Below are 18087 nucleotides of genomic sequence, written 5' to 3'. Positions count from 1 at the left end.
ACATTTTGAAATTAAAAAAAAATAAAAAATTCAATTTTTTGGAGCAAATTTATTCGTTAAAAAAAAATGATTAAATAACTGCTAACATTTTATTTAAAGACTTACTGAATAAAAATACCAATCTAAAATTATTCTAATCAAAAAATGATAAAAATAAAAAGCGCTTGATTATAAACAATAACAACAGCTGATTTCTTCCTAGAAAAATAAATAAAATAAATCAAAGAAGCAATAATATTTGTGTGACATTGACGTTATATGGTTATAAATTTTTCAGATCAAACCAATGATATATTTGTTTATCACGAACAGCGAAATAAAAAAGTCGATCAATGAACAATACCAACACAAGCTCAGATAATTTTTGAATAGATCGGATGCAGTCGTGAGCTTTCGTAAGTACTCGATTGTAGAGTGAAGGTGGAAGGTGCCACCACGTGACAAGCAGTGGCTTCGACTGGTCACCACGACAAATGGTATGACGATGGCTGACTCGAATTACGAAAGAGTAGACGTTTTTTTCAGGGGCAATTTTCCAAGTAAGGCCGCTGCATTCGCAAAAAAACGACGCACATTTTCATTTTTGTTATTTTGCGGATACAGTAGTCAACGCACCATGGTCTACAACATTAAGTGGATAATACCTAAGTTGAAAAATCCTTCAAAGTTGTGGAATTTCGCAAGTACACTTACTTTTGCCGCAGTAGGAATTGTTTCTAAATTAATTATTCGTGAGTAAATATTTAATTAACAATTACAAATAATTTTTCATTTTTTTTATTGCTCAAGATTTTTGATTTTTAATTTTTTTTTTTTTTTTTTTATTCAATGTATACAAATAGAAGCAATTAGCTTGTGTATAGTATAAATATAACCTATTAAAAGACACCGACATTAGAAATTTTATTATTATTTTGTAGCAATTAAATTATTGTGAGAAAAATTTAATTTAAACATTTCACATGTTTAAATTTTAATTAAATTATTAGTAAAAATTTTTTTTTGTTAAAAAAAAATTAAAAAATTGTCAAGACTTAATTATAATTGATTTGTTAAAAAAAATTCACAGCTAACTTGAGTATCATTCTACTAAATTGCTATTTTAATGATAATAATTAACTATTGTCTCTTTTATTTGTTAATTATAGAATGGCTGAATAAAACAACAGTTCACAACAAACATATATTTGAAAAAGCATTGAACCAGAGGCCACGGGACGTACCGCTCATAACAGTCTCCAATCACGATAGCTGCTTTGATGATCCTGGGATTTGGGGTGGGTTTACGTCTAGCACGCCAGACACCTAGTCGAGTGATGCTTACTTCTTGCTACTTATATTGTTGATTATTGACAATAATTATTATCAAACCAGCAGTGCAAATAATTAAATGATTGTTAACAATTCAGCAACTTTTATAAAATGTAATTACACAGGGTGAGCTTGACCGTAATGTCATTCTGTGATATAAAATCCTTGAAAAATCTACAAAAAAAAAAATTTACCGTGTCTGAAAATCTGTCTTAAATATTTCTTCAGCTATTTTTTTAGTTATAATTGAGAAAAAAAAATAAAATTATGATTTAATTTTTGATTTCAGCGTCCTTAGATTTTCGTCATGTATTAAATAGGAAAAAAATGAGATGGTCGTTAGCAGCACATGATATTTGTTTCACTAATTCGTGGCATTCATATTTCTTCATGCTGGGAAAATGTATACCAACTGTAAGAGGTGACGGAGTTTATCAGGAAGCTATTAATTTTTGTATAGAAAAATTAGCCAAAGGAGACTGGGTTCATGTCTTTCCGGAAGGAAAAGTAAATATGTTTAAAGAGCACATAAGGTTTGTAGTTTGATAGTTAATGAGTGATGAAAATTAAGTTAGCCGGCATAAAAATTTTTTTTTCATTGAAAAAATTTTTTTCTAATTTAATAAATGGAAAAAAAAAAAAAAAAAAAAAAAAAAAGTCGGCTAACTTTTTAGTATAATAAATGAATGATAAATTGATAGGCGATTATTTAATTTTGAAATATCAATCAGCAGATTCAATTCACAGGTTAAAATGGGGTGTTGGAAGATTAATTCTTGAATCACCGGTCACACCTATTGTCGTGCCAATTTATCATGTAGGAATGGACCAAGTATTACCTAATGAACCACCTTATATCATTAAGTTGTTCAAAAAGGTGACGATTAAGTACGGAGAGCCAATAGACTTTAGCAAATTATTAGCAGAATTACGGGCATCTAATGCTGATGAAGTACAAGCAAGAAAAGCCATAACCGATTACATTGATGCTGAACTTCTCAGGTAAGCTAAAATTTTTTTTTAATTTATCTTAAGCCACCACTAACTATTAAAATTATTTTTAGATTAAAAAAAGAAACCGAAGAATTACATGTTAAACTTTGACGTTGCCGTAACTCTATTTAGTATTCAATTTTAACCAATCTCATGTAATTTAAATAACAAGGTCAGCAGTATAAATAAGTAAATTGTTTTCGTGAGTGATTAACGATTTACATTTACGATAGACGGAATTTTTTTATGATTCGACGTTAGCATTGACGTATAGCATTGTATTGTTTAAAAACTATGATACTGCATTAATGAAATTATAAACGTCACCAAATAATGTGACGCATTTTTGTATCATGCGTAAGTTTGACTCATTAACAAGTTCAGCTAATAGTAATTACGCTTACATATCAGTCTATATTTGTTTTTATCCTGTAAATAACATAACATTGTGTATATTTTGGGTATAAAAAAATTATTAAGCTTAGAATAAAAAATGTTTACTACTTTTTTAAACTTAATTTTAATATTAATATTAGATTATTTAATATGCTTCCAATTTTGTTAAATAAAATAAATGAGGACATTCATTTTATACATTTATTTTTTTTTTTTTTTAATGTATATGGATTGGATACATAATTTATTTATTAAAATTATTTTTATTTACAATGTTTACGAAATTTAATAATTTTTTTTTTTTAATTCAAAATTTTTTATAATTTTTTTTTTTACAATTTTAATCATTAAATCAGATAAATTTTTAAGTCTAAATATTTCGTAGAAAAATGATTATTTTTTATTAAAAATTTATCATTCAAATCGTAAATGATAACAAAATAATAAAAATTTTTATGTAACATAAAGTAATTTAAATTGTTAGATAATTTTTTATTTTTTTAGCATTGAAAAAAAATTTTATTTTATTTAAAATTCAACCTCGTAAACATTTTAAATAAAGAGTATAATTAATGGTAATTTTAAAATTATCAACAAAACGTATAATTTTTTTTTTTTTTTTTTTTTTTTTTTTTTTGGCTACAAAGTCTCGTGAAAAAATAATAATTATATAACGCTCTTACTAAAAATAATATTCAATAAATCAACCATTATTTGAACTAAAAAAGCCAATGAATAACATTTGATATATTATCTCTAAAAAAATATATAAATTTTTTCAATAACAAAAACATAATATTTTTTTATAAACGATAAAACAAAAATTTTATCTGATTTATGAAAAAATTTACAATAAAGATCATTGGCATATTTATTACAAGATGAAATAAACTATTTAAATAGTCAAATCTATTATATTAATTAATACGTTAGGTACATTTCTTTTGGATAAATTGTAAAGAGAAATAAGAATAATTCTATGTATATTAAATGGGACAAGACTTGACTTTAGCTAAACGACAGAACTTCACTATCTTATGTACAGAATATAGCCGTTTAATTAATATTTAATCACATTTTATAATATTTATTGAGTAAAGCTAATTTTAATGATTACCATTGGTAATCTTGCGTAATTTTCCTTTATTAAAATTACATATACTGCCTAATAAGGCGGACCGATCATTTGTACCTGTACTTGGTACATTTAAAGCACCAGCTGATGCATCCGTGAATGGCACATGGTTATCATTACTATTTTTTACGGCGTTACTCGATATTGTAGTCACACCTATAAAAATACTCCAATTATTATTTATCAATTTAAAAATTTTTTTTACCTAATAAAAATATTTTTAACAATTATAATTTCAAAAAAATAAAATAAAAATTACCAAAAATTAATTAATTAATTTATAAAAAATAAAAATTTTTTTAATTAATTTTTAACAATCGTCAAAATTATTTTGACGAACCTACATTACGTCATCGAACGTCGCAAACGCCATCAACTTCGGTGTCCAGCTTATTAATAAATTTCAAAATTCAAAGTAATTATATTTTTAATTAAATTAATAATAAAAAAGGTTTTTTTTAAATATTACCGTGTGATGGAGGAGTAAAAGTACCAAGACTAGTCGTAGTAGATGTACTTGTAGGACTATCTGACCTCTCAGGACTTTTACCATTGGAACTATTGAGTTGACTTGATGATTGTTGTTCTTGGGCCAATTTCGTTTCTTTTTTCTATTTAAAAAAAAATCAGACGATGTTTACAGAGAAAAAAAAAATTAATTGAATCAAGTAAATAATTTTGAAGAATTTCATCTTCTAATTTAATTTTTTTTTTTTTTTTTTTTTTTTTTTTCCCAGTATAAAAATAATTTATAAAAATAAAAATTACCAATTTTTGTTTTCGTTTTTTCATCTCTTCTTCAGAGCTCATCAATTCCTGAACTTTAACAAGTCTTTTTTGGTGTCTAACAACTTTCTGTTCATCTCTCAGTCTTTGCTCTGCCTTATTAGCAGCCTCCAAAAGAGCATCTTTGAGATGGCTGCTCAATTTAAAGTGGGGTTTTTCAACAGAATTAGCCGATAGCGCAGCAGCACGTCTTGGAGTTTCGAAGAACGGATACTCAATAAGCCGAGCAATAGTAGGAAGATCTTGTTTCAGTGCTTCAGGTGAAAGAATTACCTCCAGAAGATTTTTCAAATGAGAATCGCAGTGCGGAATGTCAGTGCAAGTTGCTTCCAACAATGGCCTGCCAAATGCCATTTCGTACAGGACGTGTCCAAATGAATAGACGTCTACCTGAGTGGTAGCATGAAGCTTTCGCCTCTGGACAACGTAAGGCCGATAAAAAGCTGGTAAACCCAGCAATCCATTTTCTATATCCAGTAGCTTAGCTCCCGTTGGTGTTATAAGAACATTACCAGTGTGTAAATGACCGTAAGGTAATCCTTTTTCAGCGAGATAACTCAGGGCATCAAGAATCTGATATGCATACGTGGCTATTTCAGATGTGATAAGTGATTTTGGTTGCTTTGGATTTCCGTACTTTTTAATAAACGGTTGCTTTGGTTTTGAGTTACAAAGAACGTCACGCAAGGTACCATTGCCGTAAAAATTTCTAATTGTCAGCGCACCATTGTCTGTTACATGCTGATGAACTATACTCTCAATGTGAGGGTGTTTCAATGTTCCCAGGCTTTTGAAAACACCCTGAATATCTTTGTCTTGTAAATGCTTATCAGGTCCAAATTCTACCCAAGCCAAAAGCAATTCTTGCTTTACATTCTGACGATTTTTAACAGTATAATAATGTTTTCTTAACCGCCATCCCATGTCGACAATTGGCTTGCCAATTTCGAAATTTGCATCGCTTCTCAATGCCAGAGACACTTGTTGTAATGCTATTTCTATAAAATAAAATAAAATAAAATAAAAAAAAAAAAAAAAAATTTTTTTTTACATTTAAAAAATTTATACTGAAGTCAGCTAATTTTTAAATTATTAACAAGTAAAATAAATTAATTACAATAAAAAAAAATTATTTTAATTAAAAAATTTATCTTATAATTTTTTTTTTTTTTCATAATAATTTAATTGCTATAAAATCATAAAAAAATTTTTTTAATGCCTCTCAACTACAGTGTCATTTTAAAAACACATTTAAGTCGTACAAAATTTTAACTTACCATGTAGAGGTATAGCATAATTGTTAGGATCGAGGAAATGCTTCATAGGCAACGATGAAGCTAATATGGGATTCATTAGTACAACGTTTAAATAATTTTGCAAGGCGATTTGACGTTGGGCTATAAATTCTACATCCATATTACCAATAATTTTTTTTGGAGGTAACGGCAGGTCCAAGCCTGACATAGATAAAACTCCATTGAGCTGTACGAAGTCATTGTAACGTCTGCTAACACGCCAAGATTTTTCGGGTAAGGGGCCTCTCTGTGTTCTAATCACATATTCCTGTAATTAAATACATCCTTAAATAAACAACCAAAAAAATGATGATAATAATAATGATAGCAGTGATAAATAAATTTTAAGAATTTTAAAAAAGATATAATAAATAAAATTAAACGTACTGTATGACCATCAATAGTTCTTGCATTTTCAATTACGCTTACCAAAGTTTCAGTATCATCTAACAACACTTTATTTGTATATTTTTTCTCAAATAGAGCCATTTATCATCAATCAGTTGATAAAGAGAGCCCGTGCGGGGCGGATCGCGATAAACGCAGTTTTCTAGCGACCCCATAAATTACGTACCAGAGATTCATTGCAACATATGAGTACCTTTAGCACTTTTTACTCCATTAATAGATTTTATTTGTTCTATAATTGACCAAATTATTGATGATTACTTGAATAGCGTAATAAACAGTCATTCATGTCGTATTAGAGTAAATTTACAATGACAGTTTTGACTTTTCATCACTAATTCGTTTTCTTTCACCCAAGTCCATCACACAGGAATCACTGATAACTGACTGACAGTGCTACCAACTTAATAACACTTGAAATATTTTTTATATTATTTATAACACTGAAGTTAGCCGTCAGCTGACTTCAGTATATATAATTTTAAAAATTTTTGCGCGCCTAACTTCAGTAGACTATTTCAGCGCTCTAGCGGATAAAAAAAACACTAATTATATTCCTAACTAAAATTAAATCCCTCATTGTTATTATTTGTTTTTTAATATAAAAAATTATCCTTACAATAAAATTAATCTGTCAGAAGAAAATGATTGACGTATTTATTAATTTTTAATTAATTAAAAATTTTTATATGTTTGTATTGATAATAATAATATAGCTAAGTGTAATTAAAAAATAAAATCATGAGTGTTTTAAGAAATATTTTTCGACCGGTTTACAGTGCAGTTAAAATTTCAGCTTTTAATTTAAATAATATAAATAAAAAAACATTCTCAGTGTTACGTGTGTTTACAGAATTTTCAAAACTTGAAAATAAAAAAATAAACCAACCATCTATTTCGCACACTCGAAATTTTTCTTCTGAAGTAAACGCAGAACAAATATGTAATATAGGTACAGTATGATATTAAATTTTTAGCAGACATTAGACAGTTTTTTTATTTTTATTTATCAAAAAAATTATTTAAAAAAAATTGAATTTTTTGTTTTTTAAAATTTCTACATGTCAATTTTTTTTTTTTTTTAAATTTATTTGTTATAAAATTATTAAATATATACTGAATGAATTTTCATAGGTACAATAGGTCATGTGGATCATGGAAAAACTACTCTAACAGCAGCTATAACAAAAGTCCTGTCAGAGGAATTTAAAAATTGCAAATATGTTCCATTTGACCAAATTGACAAAGCTCCTGAGGAAAAAGCACGTGGCATCACAATAAACATTGCTCATGTTGGTTACTCAACTAAATTGCGCAGATATGCTCACACAGATTGTCCAGGCCACAGTGATTTTATAAAAAATATGATCAGTGGAGCGTCACAAATGGACGGGGCTATTCTCGTGGTAGCTGCTGATGATGGTACTATGCCGCAAACTAGAGAGCATCTTTTTCTAGCAAAGCAACTCAATATAAAACACATTGTTGTCTTCATCAACAAGGTTAGCAGCTTCTGTATTTTTCCCAGTTTATTCTGTAATATTGAAAATTAAATGATATTAAATTCAATCACATTTGAACAATATTACTGATTTAATAGTTTCCAGGCAGATCTTGTTGATGATGAGCTGCTGGACCTGGTTGAAATAGAAGTACGAGAGCTCTTAACTGACCTTGGATTTGACGGTATAAGTGCACCAGTGATCCGTGGATCTGCGCTTTTAGGTTTGAATGATGATAATTCTAAATTGGGAGTCCCAGCAATTAAAGATCTACTGGATGCTGTGGATAATTACGTACCGACCCCTAAAAGAGACTACGATTCACCTTTTCTGTTACCAATTGACAATGTGATAAGCGTACCCGGCAGAGGCACCGTAGTGGTGGGTACAATTAAACGAGGGATCATTAAAAAAAATGCACCTGCTGATTTGTTGGGTTTTGATGAACAAACTCGAACCACTGTTGGAGACATTCAGGTACTCATTTTACTCTTGCATTAATTAAATGATAATAATAATATTGACAATAATTAAATAAAAAATAAAAAATACTTGTTGTAGATATTCCAAAAAAGTGTACCACAAGCTCTTGCTGGAGAAAATGTTGGAATTTTATTACGTAGCGTCAAATTTAATAATGTCTTTAGAGGGATGATGCTCTGTCAGAAAGATTCACTTCTTTCAACAAATCATTTTGAAGCACAAATGTTTTTAATTGAAACTGCTGAAGGTGGCCGACATCGACCTTTGCCTGTAATTTTTTTTTCTTTGTAAAAATTTATGGTAATTTTGTAAAAATTTAATTTTTAAGTATAATAAATATTTTTTTATAGGCATCAGGTCACTGCTCGCCAATTTATAGTTCAACCTGGTCAGTACAATGTCGGTTTGATTTGATGCTTGGCCAAGGAAATAATATGTTGATGCCTGGTGAACAATGTTCAACAAAACTGACCCTCATAAAACGAATGCCAATGATGGTAGGACAAACCTTCACAGTAAGAGAAGGAAGAAACACAGTTGCTACGGGTCAAATAACAAAATTATTGAAACCTTTAATTGTTGATAAAAGAAAACTAAATCAAGTTGTAGTGCCTGGATTAAATAATTAATAAATTAAATAAACAAAAATTTTTTAAACTTTTTATTTTTTAATTACAAGAGATACCTCTAAGTAATAGATTTTTATTAAAGACGAACGCGTCATTCATCCACTTATTTAATTATGAATTTTATATATAATTTTATTTTTTACTGCAACGCGTACGTATGATGATCAAAAAGTTTTCCTTTCTGTGAGATTAAAAAAATGTGAACGTGCTGTTGTCAATGGTCGTGCAGTATCAATAATTACAATAATGTAACTATATAAAATACTCCCGCACGTTGACTTTAGCACGGCTTAACGACACTGCTCGAGTAACTATCTATGAACATTTAAACGACACATTTAATCATGTACAGAGTTTTACGCGCTAAATGAAGCAAGGAAATCGGTGACAATTTTCTTCAATTTAGCGTCAGAAGCTTCACTGATGATGTTCTCCTTGGCAATAGTGGCAGTCAGATCTTTGTGAGACGATCTGTTAAATAAAAAATACAATTAAAAAGCCTTGTCATAAATGTTGATTAATAAATAAATAAAATAATAAAAAATAATTTTTACCTGATGTGTGCAAGGAATTCTTGTTCGAAAGCGGTGATTTTGCTAGGGTCCATTTTGTCAAGATAACCACGGACACCGCAGTAGATAACAGCTACTTGTTCTTCAATAGCCATGGGTACTGTTAAAAAATAAAAAATGTGTAAAATAATTTTTTTTATTTATAAATAAATAATAAATTATAATTTTTTAATTATAAAAAAAGTATTTACCGTACTGTCCTTGCTTAAGGAGTTCAGTAAGTCGAACACCACGGTTAAGAAGCTGCTGGGTGGCAGCATCCAAATCAGAACCGAACTGGGCGAAAGCGGCAACCTCACGGTACTGAGCCAACTCCAATTTCATGGAACCAGCAACCTGCTTCATGGCTTTGGTCTGAGCAGCAGATCCTACACGGGATACAGACAGACCGACGTTGATGGCTGGCCGGATACCCTTGTAGAATAACTCGGTTTCCAAGAAAATCTGTCCGTCAGTGATGGAGATTACGTTGGTGGGAATGTAAGCAGAGACATCACCGGCCTGGGTCTCGATGATAGGCAAGGCAGTGAGAGAACCACCTCCAAGAGTCTGGTTCATCTTGGCTGCTCTCTCAAGAAGACGAGAGTGGAGATAGAATACGTCACCGGGGTAAGCCTCACGACCTGGAGGTCGTCTCAGCAGCAGAGACATTTGACGGTAAGCGACAGCTTGCTTGGACAAATCGTCGTAGATGATGAGGGCATGTTTGCCGTTGTCACGGAAGAACTCTCCCATGGCGCATCCGGAGTAAGGTGCGAGGTATTGAAGAGGAGCCGCGTCAGAGGCAGTAGCTGACACGATGATTGTGTAGTTAATTGCACCGCTGTCTGTCAATCTCTTTACGATCTGGGCTACTGTTGATCTCTTTTGACCAATAGCCACGTAGATACAGTACAGCTTCTTCTTTTCATCACCAGCGTCGTTGAAACGCTTCTGGTTGATGATCGTGTCAATTGCCAAAGCGGTTTTTCCAGTCTGTCGGTCACCAATTATCAACTCACGTTGGCCACGACCAATTGGCACCAATGAGTCCACGGCTTTGATTCCTGTTTGCATTGGCTCTCGGACCGACTCTCTGGAGAATAAATAATTATTAGAAAAAAAAATATTTTTTAATAATTTTCTCAATAAAAAAAAAATTCTAAAAATTTTTACATGTTAACTAACTTAATTTTCATTTGTAAAAAATTTAATTACATGGTTTCATTTTTTTTTATTTAATTTTACAACACTGAAATCAGCAGACTGAATTTTTTTTTTATAGTTTAATTGTAAAAAAATTGTTAGATGTCTGGAAACTTCAGTACAAAATAATTTAAATAATTCTGAGATGTATAAATATTTTTTTTACCACCTTATGAGTAATAGAAATAAATTAATAAATAAATAATGAATTTAAATATACCTCGGAATAATGCCAGGAGCTTTGGTACCAATACGGAACCTCAATTTGTTGTTCAATGGACCTTTGCCATCAATAGGATTACCTAAAGCATCAACAACACGCCCCAAAAGTTGGTCACCCACTGGAACATCTACGATGGCTCCGGTACGTTTTACGATGTCACCCTCAGAGATGTTCCTGTCATTACCGAAGACGACAATACCGACGTTGTCAGGTTCCAAATTCAAGGCCATACCCTTCAAACCCGAGCTGAACTCCACCATTTCATCGGCCTGGATGTTCTTCAAGCCATATACACGGGCAATACCATCTCCAATACTCAATACACGACCAGTTTCTTCGAGATTAGCCTTTAAATTGTCAAAAATTATTATTTAAATTTAAAAAAAAAAAAAAAAAAAAAAAAAAAATTTATCAAACCTTTGGGGCTGATCCCATAATACGTTCTTCCAAGATGGCAGAAATTTCAGCTGATCGTCGGCTGCACGAAACATGGTATTTCCGAGAGGCAATTGCAGCGGCTGGCAATTTGATCTAAAAAATAATTCAACAAATTATTTTTCACTCATGGGCCAGCAACCCGATATAATAGTATACACTGCATATTGAATATTACATAACTGGTGTCTTTTCTGTTTATGTAATATACAAAAAAAAAAAAAAAAAAAAAAAATATCCTCAATAAAATAAATATATTTTTTGAGTGTTAGTATTTTAAACTACGTGCTGGAGAATAAGTGAGTTTAAGTGACGAATATTAGGAAATAGTTGATAAATACCCGGTATTACTTGGCGAGATAAAAATGTCGGCACCCAAAAAATTGTAACGCAACACTTGCCTTCTGATTTTAATTATTTACAGAGTAATAATAGAAATTTACCTGTACAGTTGCATTTGGCAGTTGTTTTGCCACAGCTGCAGCCAGACGAAGGGTCATAAGAGACATGGTTTTATATCAATCGCCCGATTTACGGACTAGAAAATTTTTTTCGATAAACGTCGGGAGTAACAGCACTAACGGAAGAACGAATCTTCTAGCTCCACTTATTACTCGATCGTCGCAGTGTCTCTCGTGTTGACTTGCGCAGAACCATTGATAAAATTACCTACCGGAAGTTAATTAGCGCTTCTTAAGAGAACTAAATTTATGCGCGCGAAATTTTAATTTAATTTTTATAAAAACTTTTTACAAAAATTTTTATTATTTTATAGCAGTGAAATTTATTGTGAAAAAAATTTGATTAAAAAATTTCAAAAGTGAAAATCAAAAAAATTTTTCAAGTATTTTTTAATTGTTAGAAAAATTAAAAAAATTAACAGCTGTTAGCTAACTTCAGTGTCATTAATTTTTAAAACGTTGAAGTTAACAGACGTTATAAATTTTTTTATTATTTTATCTCAGTGAAATTATTAAAAACAAAATTACAAAAGTGAAAATTAAAAAAAAAATTATTAGTGGAAATTTTTTTAAGTATTTTTTAATTGTTATAAAATTAAAAAAATTGACAGCTGTCAGCTAACTTCAGTATTATCAATTTTTCCGTTCAAGAGTGAATTGTTAATTAAATTAGTGACACAAAAAAATATTTAAAAATTGTGGTAACATAAACAAAGGACTTGTGAACTAGCTGGAGACTAACTAAATGTGGACCAGTGAGGGTCGACGCTAATTCACTGCGCATGGAGAAAAGTTTTACTATTTGGATCTTGTGTATCTTTTGCGTTTTTCAATATTTATTGATCCACAAAATGATTTAACTAGTTACTTAAAATTATTTAAAATCAAATTGACAAGGTATGTATCTTTTTTTTTATACTGTAAACATGTGTTAAAAATAACTGACTAAGTTAGTAATTCAAAAAATATTTTTCATCAATAGTGTATTGATTGGAGTTATATTCACATGCATGCATATGTATTGATGTGTATATATTCGTAACAGTTGATAACAGTCTAAAAAAAAATATTTAATATTCTTGCAGCGTGTGTTACTTACGTTGCCAAATGATGAGTGAAAATAACAAAAATATTGATGACAAGTTAGGAAATATTTAATTATTGATAAATTGAATTGAATCAATTGAAATAATTATAAAAGTAAGTACAAGTTTTAAAAATGGATTCTGCTACAGAAACAGAACAAATAGAAAAATTGGAAAAAGAAGCTGAAAGTTTAAAAATTCGGCTTGAAGATGAGAGAAAAAAATTAAATGACGTCACATGTAAGTTATTATGATTACTTTACAGAAAATTAATTTAGCAGATATTTGATTATTTTTTTTTAACAAATAAATTAATGACATTTTTAATATTGTTTAAAAAATTGCATTTTTTATTTTTTTAAATTTCTACATGTCAATTTTTTTTTGCCATAATTTATTTGTAGTAAAATTATTAAATGTTAAAATAATTTTCATAATAAATTATGGCAAAAAAAATTTTAAATACAATTTTAGAGCAAATTTATTTGTTAAAAAAATTAAAAAATTATTAAAAAAAAAAAAATTAAAAACGTCGGCTAACTTTATTATTATGCAATACTGATGTATAATATTTAATTTTCAGTATTAGATGTTGCTGATAGATTAGAACCTATGAACTGTATAAACATAAAGCCACGAAGAATGCTGAAGGGTCATCAAGCAAAAGTGTTATGCTCAGACTGGTCTCCAGATAAAAGACATATAGTATCTTCATCTCAAGATGGTAAGATGATAATATGGGACGCTTTTACCACTAATAAAGAGCATGCTGTTACAATGCCGACGACTTGGGTGATGGCTTGTGCTTATGCCCCAAGTGGTGCTTTGGTAGCTTGTGGAGGTCTCGACAACAAAGTAACAGTTTATCCTCTGAGCTTGGAAGACGACGTGAGCACTAAAAAAAAGACTGTAGGCACCCATACGTCCTACATGTCTTGCTGTGTGTTTCCGAACAGCGATCAACAGATTTTAACTGGAAGCGGTGACAGTACTTGTGCGCTCTGGGACGTAGAAAGTGGCCAGCTGCTCCAAAATTTTCACGGACACTCAGGCGATGTGATGTCTATCGACCTGGCTCCCAGCGAGACTGGCAACACTTTTGTGTCCGGGAGCTGCGATAAAATGGTCCTGATTTGGGACATGAGAAGCGGCCAGTGTGTTCAAAGCTTCGAAGGCCACGAGTCTGACGTCAACTCAGTGAGATTTCACCCAGGTGGTGATGCTGTGGCTACAGGATCAGATGACGCTACTTGCCGTCTGTTTGATCTGCGTGCTGACAAAGAAGTTGCCGTTTATGCCAAAGAAAGTATTATTTTTGGAGCCAATTCTGTTGACTTGAGTGTCAGCGGGCGGCTCCTGTTTGCTGGGTACAATGATTATACTGTCAACATCTGGGACACCTTGAAATGTCAACGAGTGGCTCTACTCTACGGTCATGAAAATCGGGTTTCTTGTCTTCGGGTCTCACCCGATGGAACTGCTTTGTCTACTGGCAGCTGGGATGCCACTCTTCGTGTTTGGGCTTAAATATATTTTTGTTATGTCATTAATATTATTATTTATTTTATTCACTGATTATTATTGATCACGTGTGTGATAAAAAGTACCAATGTGCATTTAAATAAGTTTTAGATATTATACGTTACACGTGTGTAGTATATTTAATGTTGATTATCGTAAAATATGTATAAAATATAATAGTAATAGTCATTATTGTATATTACTTTAATTGTTAGAAATATAAATATAATTCTGAATTGTATTTATGGATTATTACTTTGAGAGTAAAAATATCATGCTATAAATACATTTAGAATAAAATAAAATAAATTGAATTTATTTAAAGAAAAAAAAAAAAAAATTACACTGGTCAGCTGACAGCTGTTAATTTTTTTTGACATGTGGAATTTTTTTTATTAATAATTTTAATGTTGTAAAATTATAAAAAAATTTCTATTGTCAACTTCAGTGATATAAAAAAAATTATTTATCAATACTTATGTATATGTTTGACTTTGATTGTATAAACTGCACCAATAATTATAAAAATATAAATATATATTATGCATGGGGTAAATTCCTCAGTTTTGTTGAAAAATAAAATTGTTTTTATTTTTTTTGACAGCTTACAGTTGTCAATAATTTGCAAATGGTGCTGTATAAAAATAAATCAAAATTAAAAGTAGAAATAACATTGAATTATTTATTAATTTAATATTCCTGGATTAAAAACTCAATTAATGTAATTAATTGTAAAAAAAATTCAATTGTTAAAATTTTATGGTTAATTTTTGAGTGACAGTGATTTTTCTATTTTAATTTTTGATAAATTTTTTTCCTCAAGACAGCAGAGCCGTCTCGGTATGGTAAAGTAATTTTTTGATCCTTGATAGAGGTCGCTACTTTTTAAAATCCATAAGTACAGTGTAGAGTGATAGATAGAGAGGGGGAATCAAAATATGGTTAGAGAGCAGATTATAGTCTGACTTGCTATTTTACAAGTAAAGAAAAAAGCTTGATCAACAAATTACATTTATAGGATTATTTTTTTCATTTTTCTATTGTGTTTTTATAAAAATATTATAAATAAAAAATGCCACAATACAAAGGTAAGCTTCTAATTTAAAATTCACAAAATAATAAAATTAACCTTAAAAAATATTAATTTTCTAACATTACTGATTTAATATAATCGTATTAATAAATAAACAATAAATATATTTTTTAGTTAAAGTGAAGTGGGGAAAGGAGTTGTTTCCAAATATTGAAGTTAATACCGATGAAGAGCCGATACTTTTTAAAGCCCAACTTTTTGCTTTAACTGGAGTACAACCAGAGAGACAAAAAGTAATGGTCAAGGGAATGACTTTAAAAGATGAAAATTGGGGAAATATAAAGCTTAGAGATGTAAGTTATTTTTTATTATTTAAATATTGTGATAATGAAGTCAGCTGACAGCTGTTAATTTTTTTATTAAATTATTTTTAAAAAATGAAAAGAAAAAATTTTTTAAATATTTTTTTAGTTCCAATTTATTTAATAAAAAAAAAAAAATCAAAAATTTTGAACAATAAAAATTAAATATTATAATGAACTCTGTTAATTTTTTAGGGAGTTATGGTGCTCTTGATGGGTTCTAAAGAAGAGGATGTACCAATAGAGCCCTTAGAAAAGCCAATATTTGTAGAAGACATGAATGAAGCAGAAATAGCATCTGCTCTTGACTTACCTGCAGGATTAACAAATCTCGGAAATACCTGTTATCTTAACGCAACTGTCCAGTGTCTTAAAACTGTTCCAGAATTGCGAGAAGCTCTAAAGAAATTTCCCGGTGGTATTGCTTCTTCAGGAAGTGAAGAAATAGCATCTTTAGTTCCGGCTCAAAGTATTACAGCTTCTTTGAGGGATTGCTACGAGGGTATGGATAATGGTATTGCATTTCGACCGGCAGTTCTTCTTCAAGTGCTGCATCTTGCATTTCCACGGTTCGCTGAAAAATCTGAGATTGGTGGTTATCAGCAACAAGACGCCAGCGAGTGCTGGACTGAATTAATACGAATGCTTCAACAAAAATTACCAGCTAGAGTGAATGGATCCGCCGGCGAAGCGAGTTACAAACCTCGTTCATTGATAGAACAGTATTTCGGCGGGACATTTGATACAGAGCTTAAGTGTGTTGAGTCTGAAGACGAACCACCAACTAAATCTAAGGAAGAATTTTTACAGCTCAGTTGCTTCATATCGACAGACGTTAAGTACATGCACTCTGGATTGAAGAACAAAATGCAGGAACAGCTAACTAAAATGTCGCCAACTCTTGAAAGAGATGCTGTTTATACGAAAACGGTATGTATAAATTTTTTGAGACGTTAAATAATTTTTTATTAATAAATTATAGCAAAAAAAAATTTATTTTTAATAATTTTATTTTTTTAGAAGCTCTAAAAAATTATTTATAATATTTTTAAAAAATAATTTATTATTAAAAAAAATTTCTCATTAATTTTTTATTTTATTACAGTCTAAAATCAGCAGACTACCAGCCTACATTACGATTCAATTCGTTCGATTTTTCTACAAAGAAAAGGAAGCAATAAATGCCAAGATATTGAAAGACGTTAAATTCCCCATGGAATTTGACGCATTTGAGCTTTGTTCTCCTGAGCTTCAAAAAAAACTTATTCCCATGCGAGATAAATTCAAGGAGCTTGAAGATAAAACAGTTGAAGAAGCTCAGAAACTAACAGACAAAAAGCCCAAGGTTGATGAGCCTGAAAAAGCAGTGAAAACTCTGTCGTTTTGTTTTGAAGATGGTATTCATCATTTTTAATAAATTTATTTTTTCATACTAAATTTTTTTTTTATTATAATTATTTAATAATTTTTTTTTTTTAAGATTTGGGTTCAAATAACAGCGGTTACTACACGCTTCAAGCAGTTCTAACTCACAGAGGACGATCAAGCAGTAGCGGACATTATGTCGCTTGGGTTCGTCAAAAAGGAGATACTTGGTTAAAATGCGACGATGACACAGTGAGTGTCGTTACAAGTGAAGAAATCCTGAAACTCAGCGGCGGCGGTGACTGGCACTGTGCCTACGTTCTTCTCTACGGACCGAAAATTCTCGAAATTCCTATCACAGACAGCGATTAATTATTTTATTAAGAATCTAAAAATTCAGCCTGAAAAAAAAAAAAAAAATAGTTAAAAATTACATGAAGCATTTAAAAAACTTGTGTTTCGCATTGAGAGAATGATATCAATAACAATAATGATAATTATAATTGTAACTTTCTGATAATATGGCAAGTAATAAATTTCTTGCTGCTTTAATTAATGACTAATAATAATTTGTTCTTTTGTAAAATTATAATTATATATATGATATTTAAAAAATAATTGTGTTTTTATTCCAGATAAGTCCAAAGTTGTATTAACATTTGCCAATTATTTAAATTCATATAAATTAAACTAACGGCATTTGCTTCGAGACCAATTATATCTACACGTCATACTTTAACAAGACGAACTCATATATGTTAAATAAAACCCAGTCGTTGGGTAGACACCGTTAAAACTCTAAAGAAAATTTTTTATTATTATATTTTATTTTATAAAAATAATTTCATGTTCTGATATGAACTTTAATAAAATACCTAGTCAATACAGACGGTCTTTGACAGATTAT

The 18087-nt window shown here is 30.1% G+C and overlaps 6 protein-coding genes across 9 annotated transcripts; 4 read left to right on the top strand and 2 right to left on the bottom strand.

Moving 5' to 3' along the window:
* Nucleotides 1–457: 457 nt before the first annotated feature.
* On the top strand, nucleotides 458–2896 carry Taz (tafazzin, phospholipid-lysophospholipid transacylase). The gene is made up of 5 exons (XM_074238658.1): nucleotides 458–731; nucleotides 1149–1277; nucleotides 1601–1844; nucleotides 2059–2313; nucleotides 2376–2896. The coding sequence occupies exons 1-5, from the start codon at nucleotides 479–481 to the stop codon at nucleotides 2413–2415; spliced, it is 921 nt and encodes a 306-aa protein (XP_074094759.1). The 5' UTR covers nucleotides 458–478; the 3' UTR covers nucleotides 2416–2896.
* On the bottom strand, nucleotides 2888–6674 carry LOC141524616 (PX domain-containing protein kinase-like protein). Of its 4 annotated transcripts, none has more exons than XM_074238640.1 (6): nucleotides 6304–6674; nucleotides 5899–6184; nucleotides 4604–5619; nucleotides 4305–4446; nucleotides 4176–4224; nucleotides 3853–3991 (listed from the first exon to the last, which is right to left on the bottom strand). In XM_074238640.1, the coding sequence occupies exons 1-5, from the start codon at nucleotides 6403–6405 to the stop codon at nucleotides 4208–4210; spliced, it is 1563 nt and encodes a 520-aa protein (XP_074094741.1). In that variant the 5' UTR covers nucleotides 6406–6674; the 3' UTR covers nucleotides 3853–3991; nucleotides 4176–4207. The 4 variants fall into 4 exon arrangements, with proteins under 4 accessions (XP_074094740.1, XP_074094739.1, XP_074094741.1 ...); XM_074238642.1 differs by having other exon boundaries at nucleotides 3872–3991; nucleotides 4180–4224; XM_074238639.1 differs by lacking the exon at nucleotides 4176–4224 and having other exon boundaries at nucleotides 2888–3991; nucleotides 6346–6672.
* Nucleotides 6675–6857: 183 nt separating this feature from the next.
* LOC141524620 (elongation factor Tu-like) lies at nucleotides 6858–8957 on the top strand. The gene is made up of 5 exons (XM_074238649.1): nucleotides 6858–7276; nucleotides 7459–7826; nucleotides 7932–8303; nucleotides 8388–8579; nucleotides 8660–8957. The coding sequence occupies exons 1-5, from the start codon at nucleotides 7066–7068 to the stop codon at nucleotides 8936–8938; spliced, it is 1422 nt and encodes a 473-aa protein (XP_074094750.1). The 5' UTR covers nucleotides 6858–7065; the 3' UTR covers nucleotides 8939–8957.
* On the bottom strand, nucleotides 8956–11955 carry Blw (ATP synthase subunit alpha blw, mitochondrial). The gene is made up of 6 exons (XM_074238643.1): nucleotides 11797–11955; nucleotides 11336–11449; nucleotides 10916–11265; nucleotides 9702–10585; nucleotides 9493–9610; nucleotides 8956–9409 (listed from the first exon to the last, which is right to left on the bottom strand). The coding sequence occupies exons 1-6, from the start codon at nucleotides 11860–11862 to the stop codon at nucleotides 9295–9297; spliced, it is 1647 nt and encodes a 548-aa protein (XP_074094744.1). The 5' UTR covers nucleotides 11863–11955; the 3' UTR covers nucleotides 8956–9294.
* Nucleotides 11956–12385: 430 nt separating this feature from the next.
* Nucleotides 12386–14661, top strand: Gbeta5 (guanine nucleotide-binding protein subunit beta-5). Its single transcript, XM_074238652.1, has 3 exons — nucleotides 12386–12711; nucleotides 12900–13139; nucleotides 13483–14661. The coding sequence occupies exons 2-3, from the start codon at nucleotides 13034–13036 to the stop codon at nucleotides 14424–14426; spliced, it is 1050 nt and encodes a 349-aa protein (XP_074094753.1). The 5' UTR covers nucleotides 12386–12711; nucleotides 12900–13033; the 3' UTR covers nucleotides 14427–14661.
* A 687-nt stretch (nucleotides 14662–15348) lies between these two features.
* Usp14 (ubiquitin specific protease 14) lies at nucleotides 15349–17798 on the top strand. Its single transcript, XM_074238648.1, has 5 exons — nucleotides 15349–15508; nucleotides 15628–15806; nucleotides 16011–16745; nucleotides 16921–17212; nucleotides 17296–17798. The coding sequence occupies exons 1-5, from the start codon at nucleotides 15493–15495 to the stop codon at nucleotides 17550–17552; spliced, it is 1479 nt and encodes a 492-aa protein (XP_074094749.1). The 5' UTR covers nucleotides 15349–15492; the 3' UTR covers nucleotides 17553–17798.
* Nucleotides 17799–18087: the final 289 nt, after the last annotated feature.

The sequence above is a fragment of the Cotesia typhae genome, unplaced genomic scaffold, assembly GCF_013202065.1.
Source record: "Cotesia typhae breed Kobodo isofemale line unplaced genomic scaffold, CoteBio_Ctyphae contig_22, whole genome shotgun sequence".
NCBI lineage: Eukaryota > Metazoa > Arthropoda > Insecta > Hymenoptera > Braconidae > Cotesia > Cotesia typhae.
Note: the sequence above shows the minus strand (reverse complement) of the source record. Positions and strands in the feature narration are given on the sequence as shown.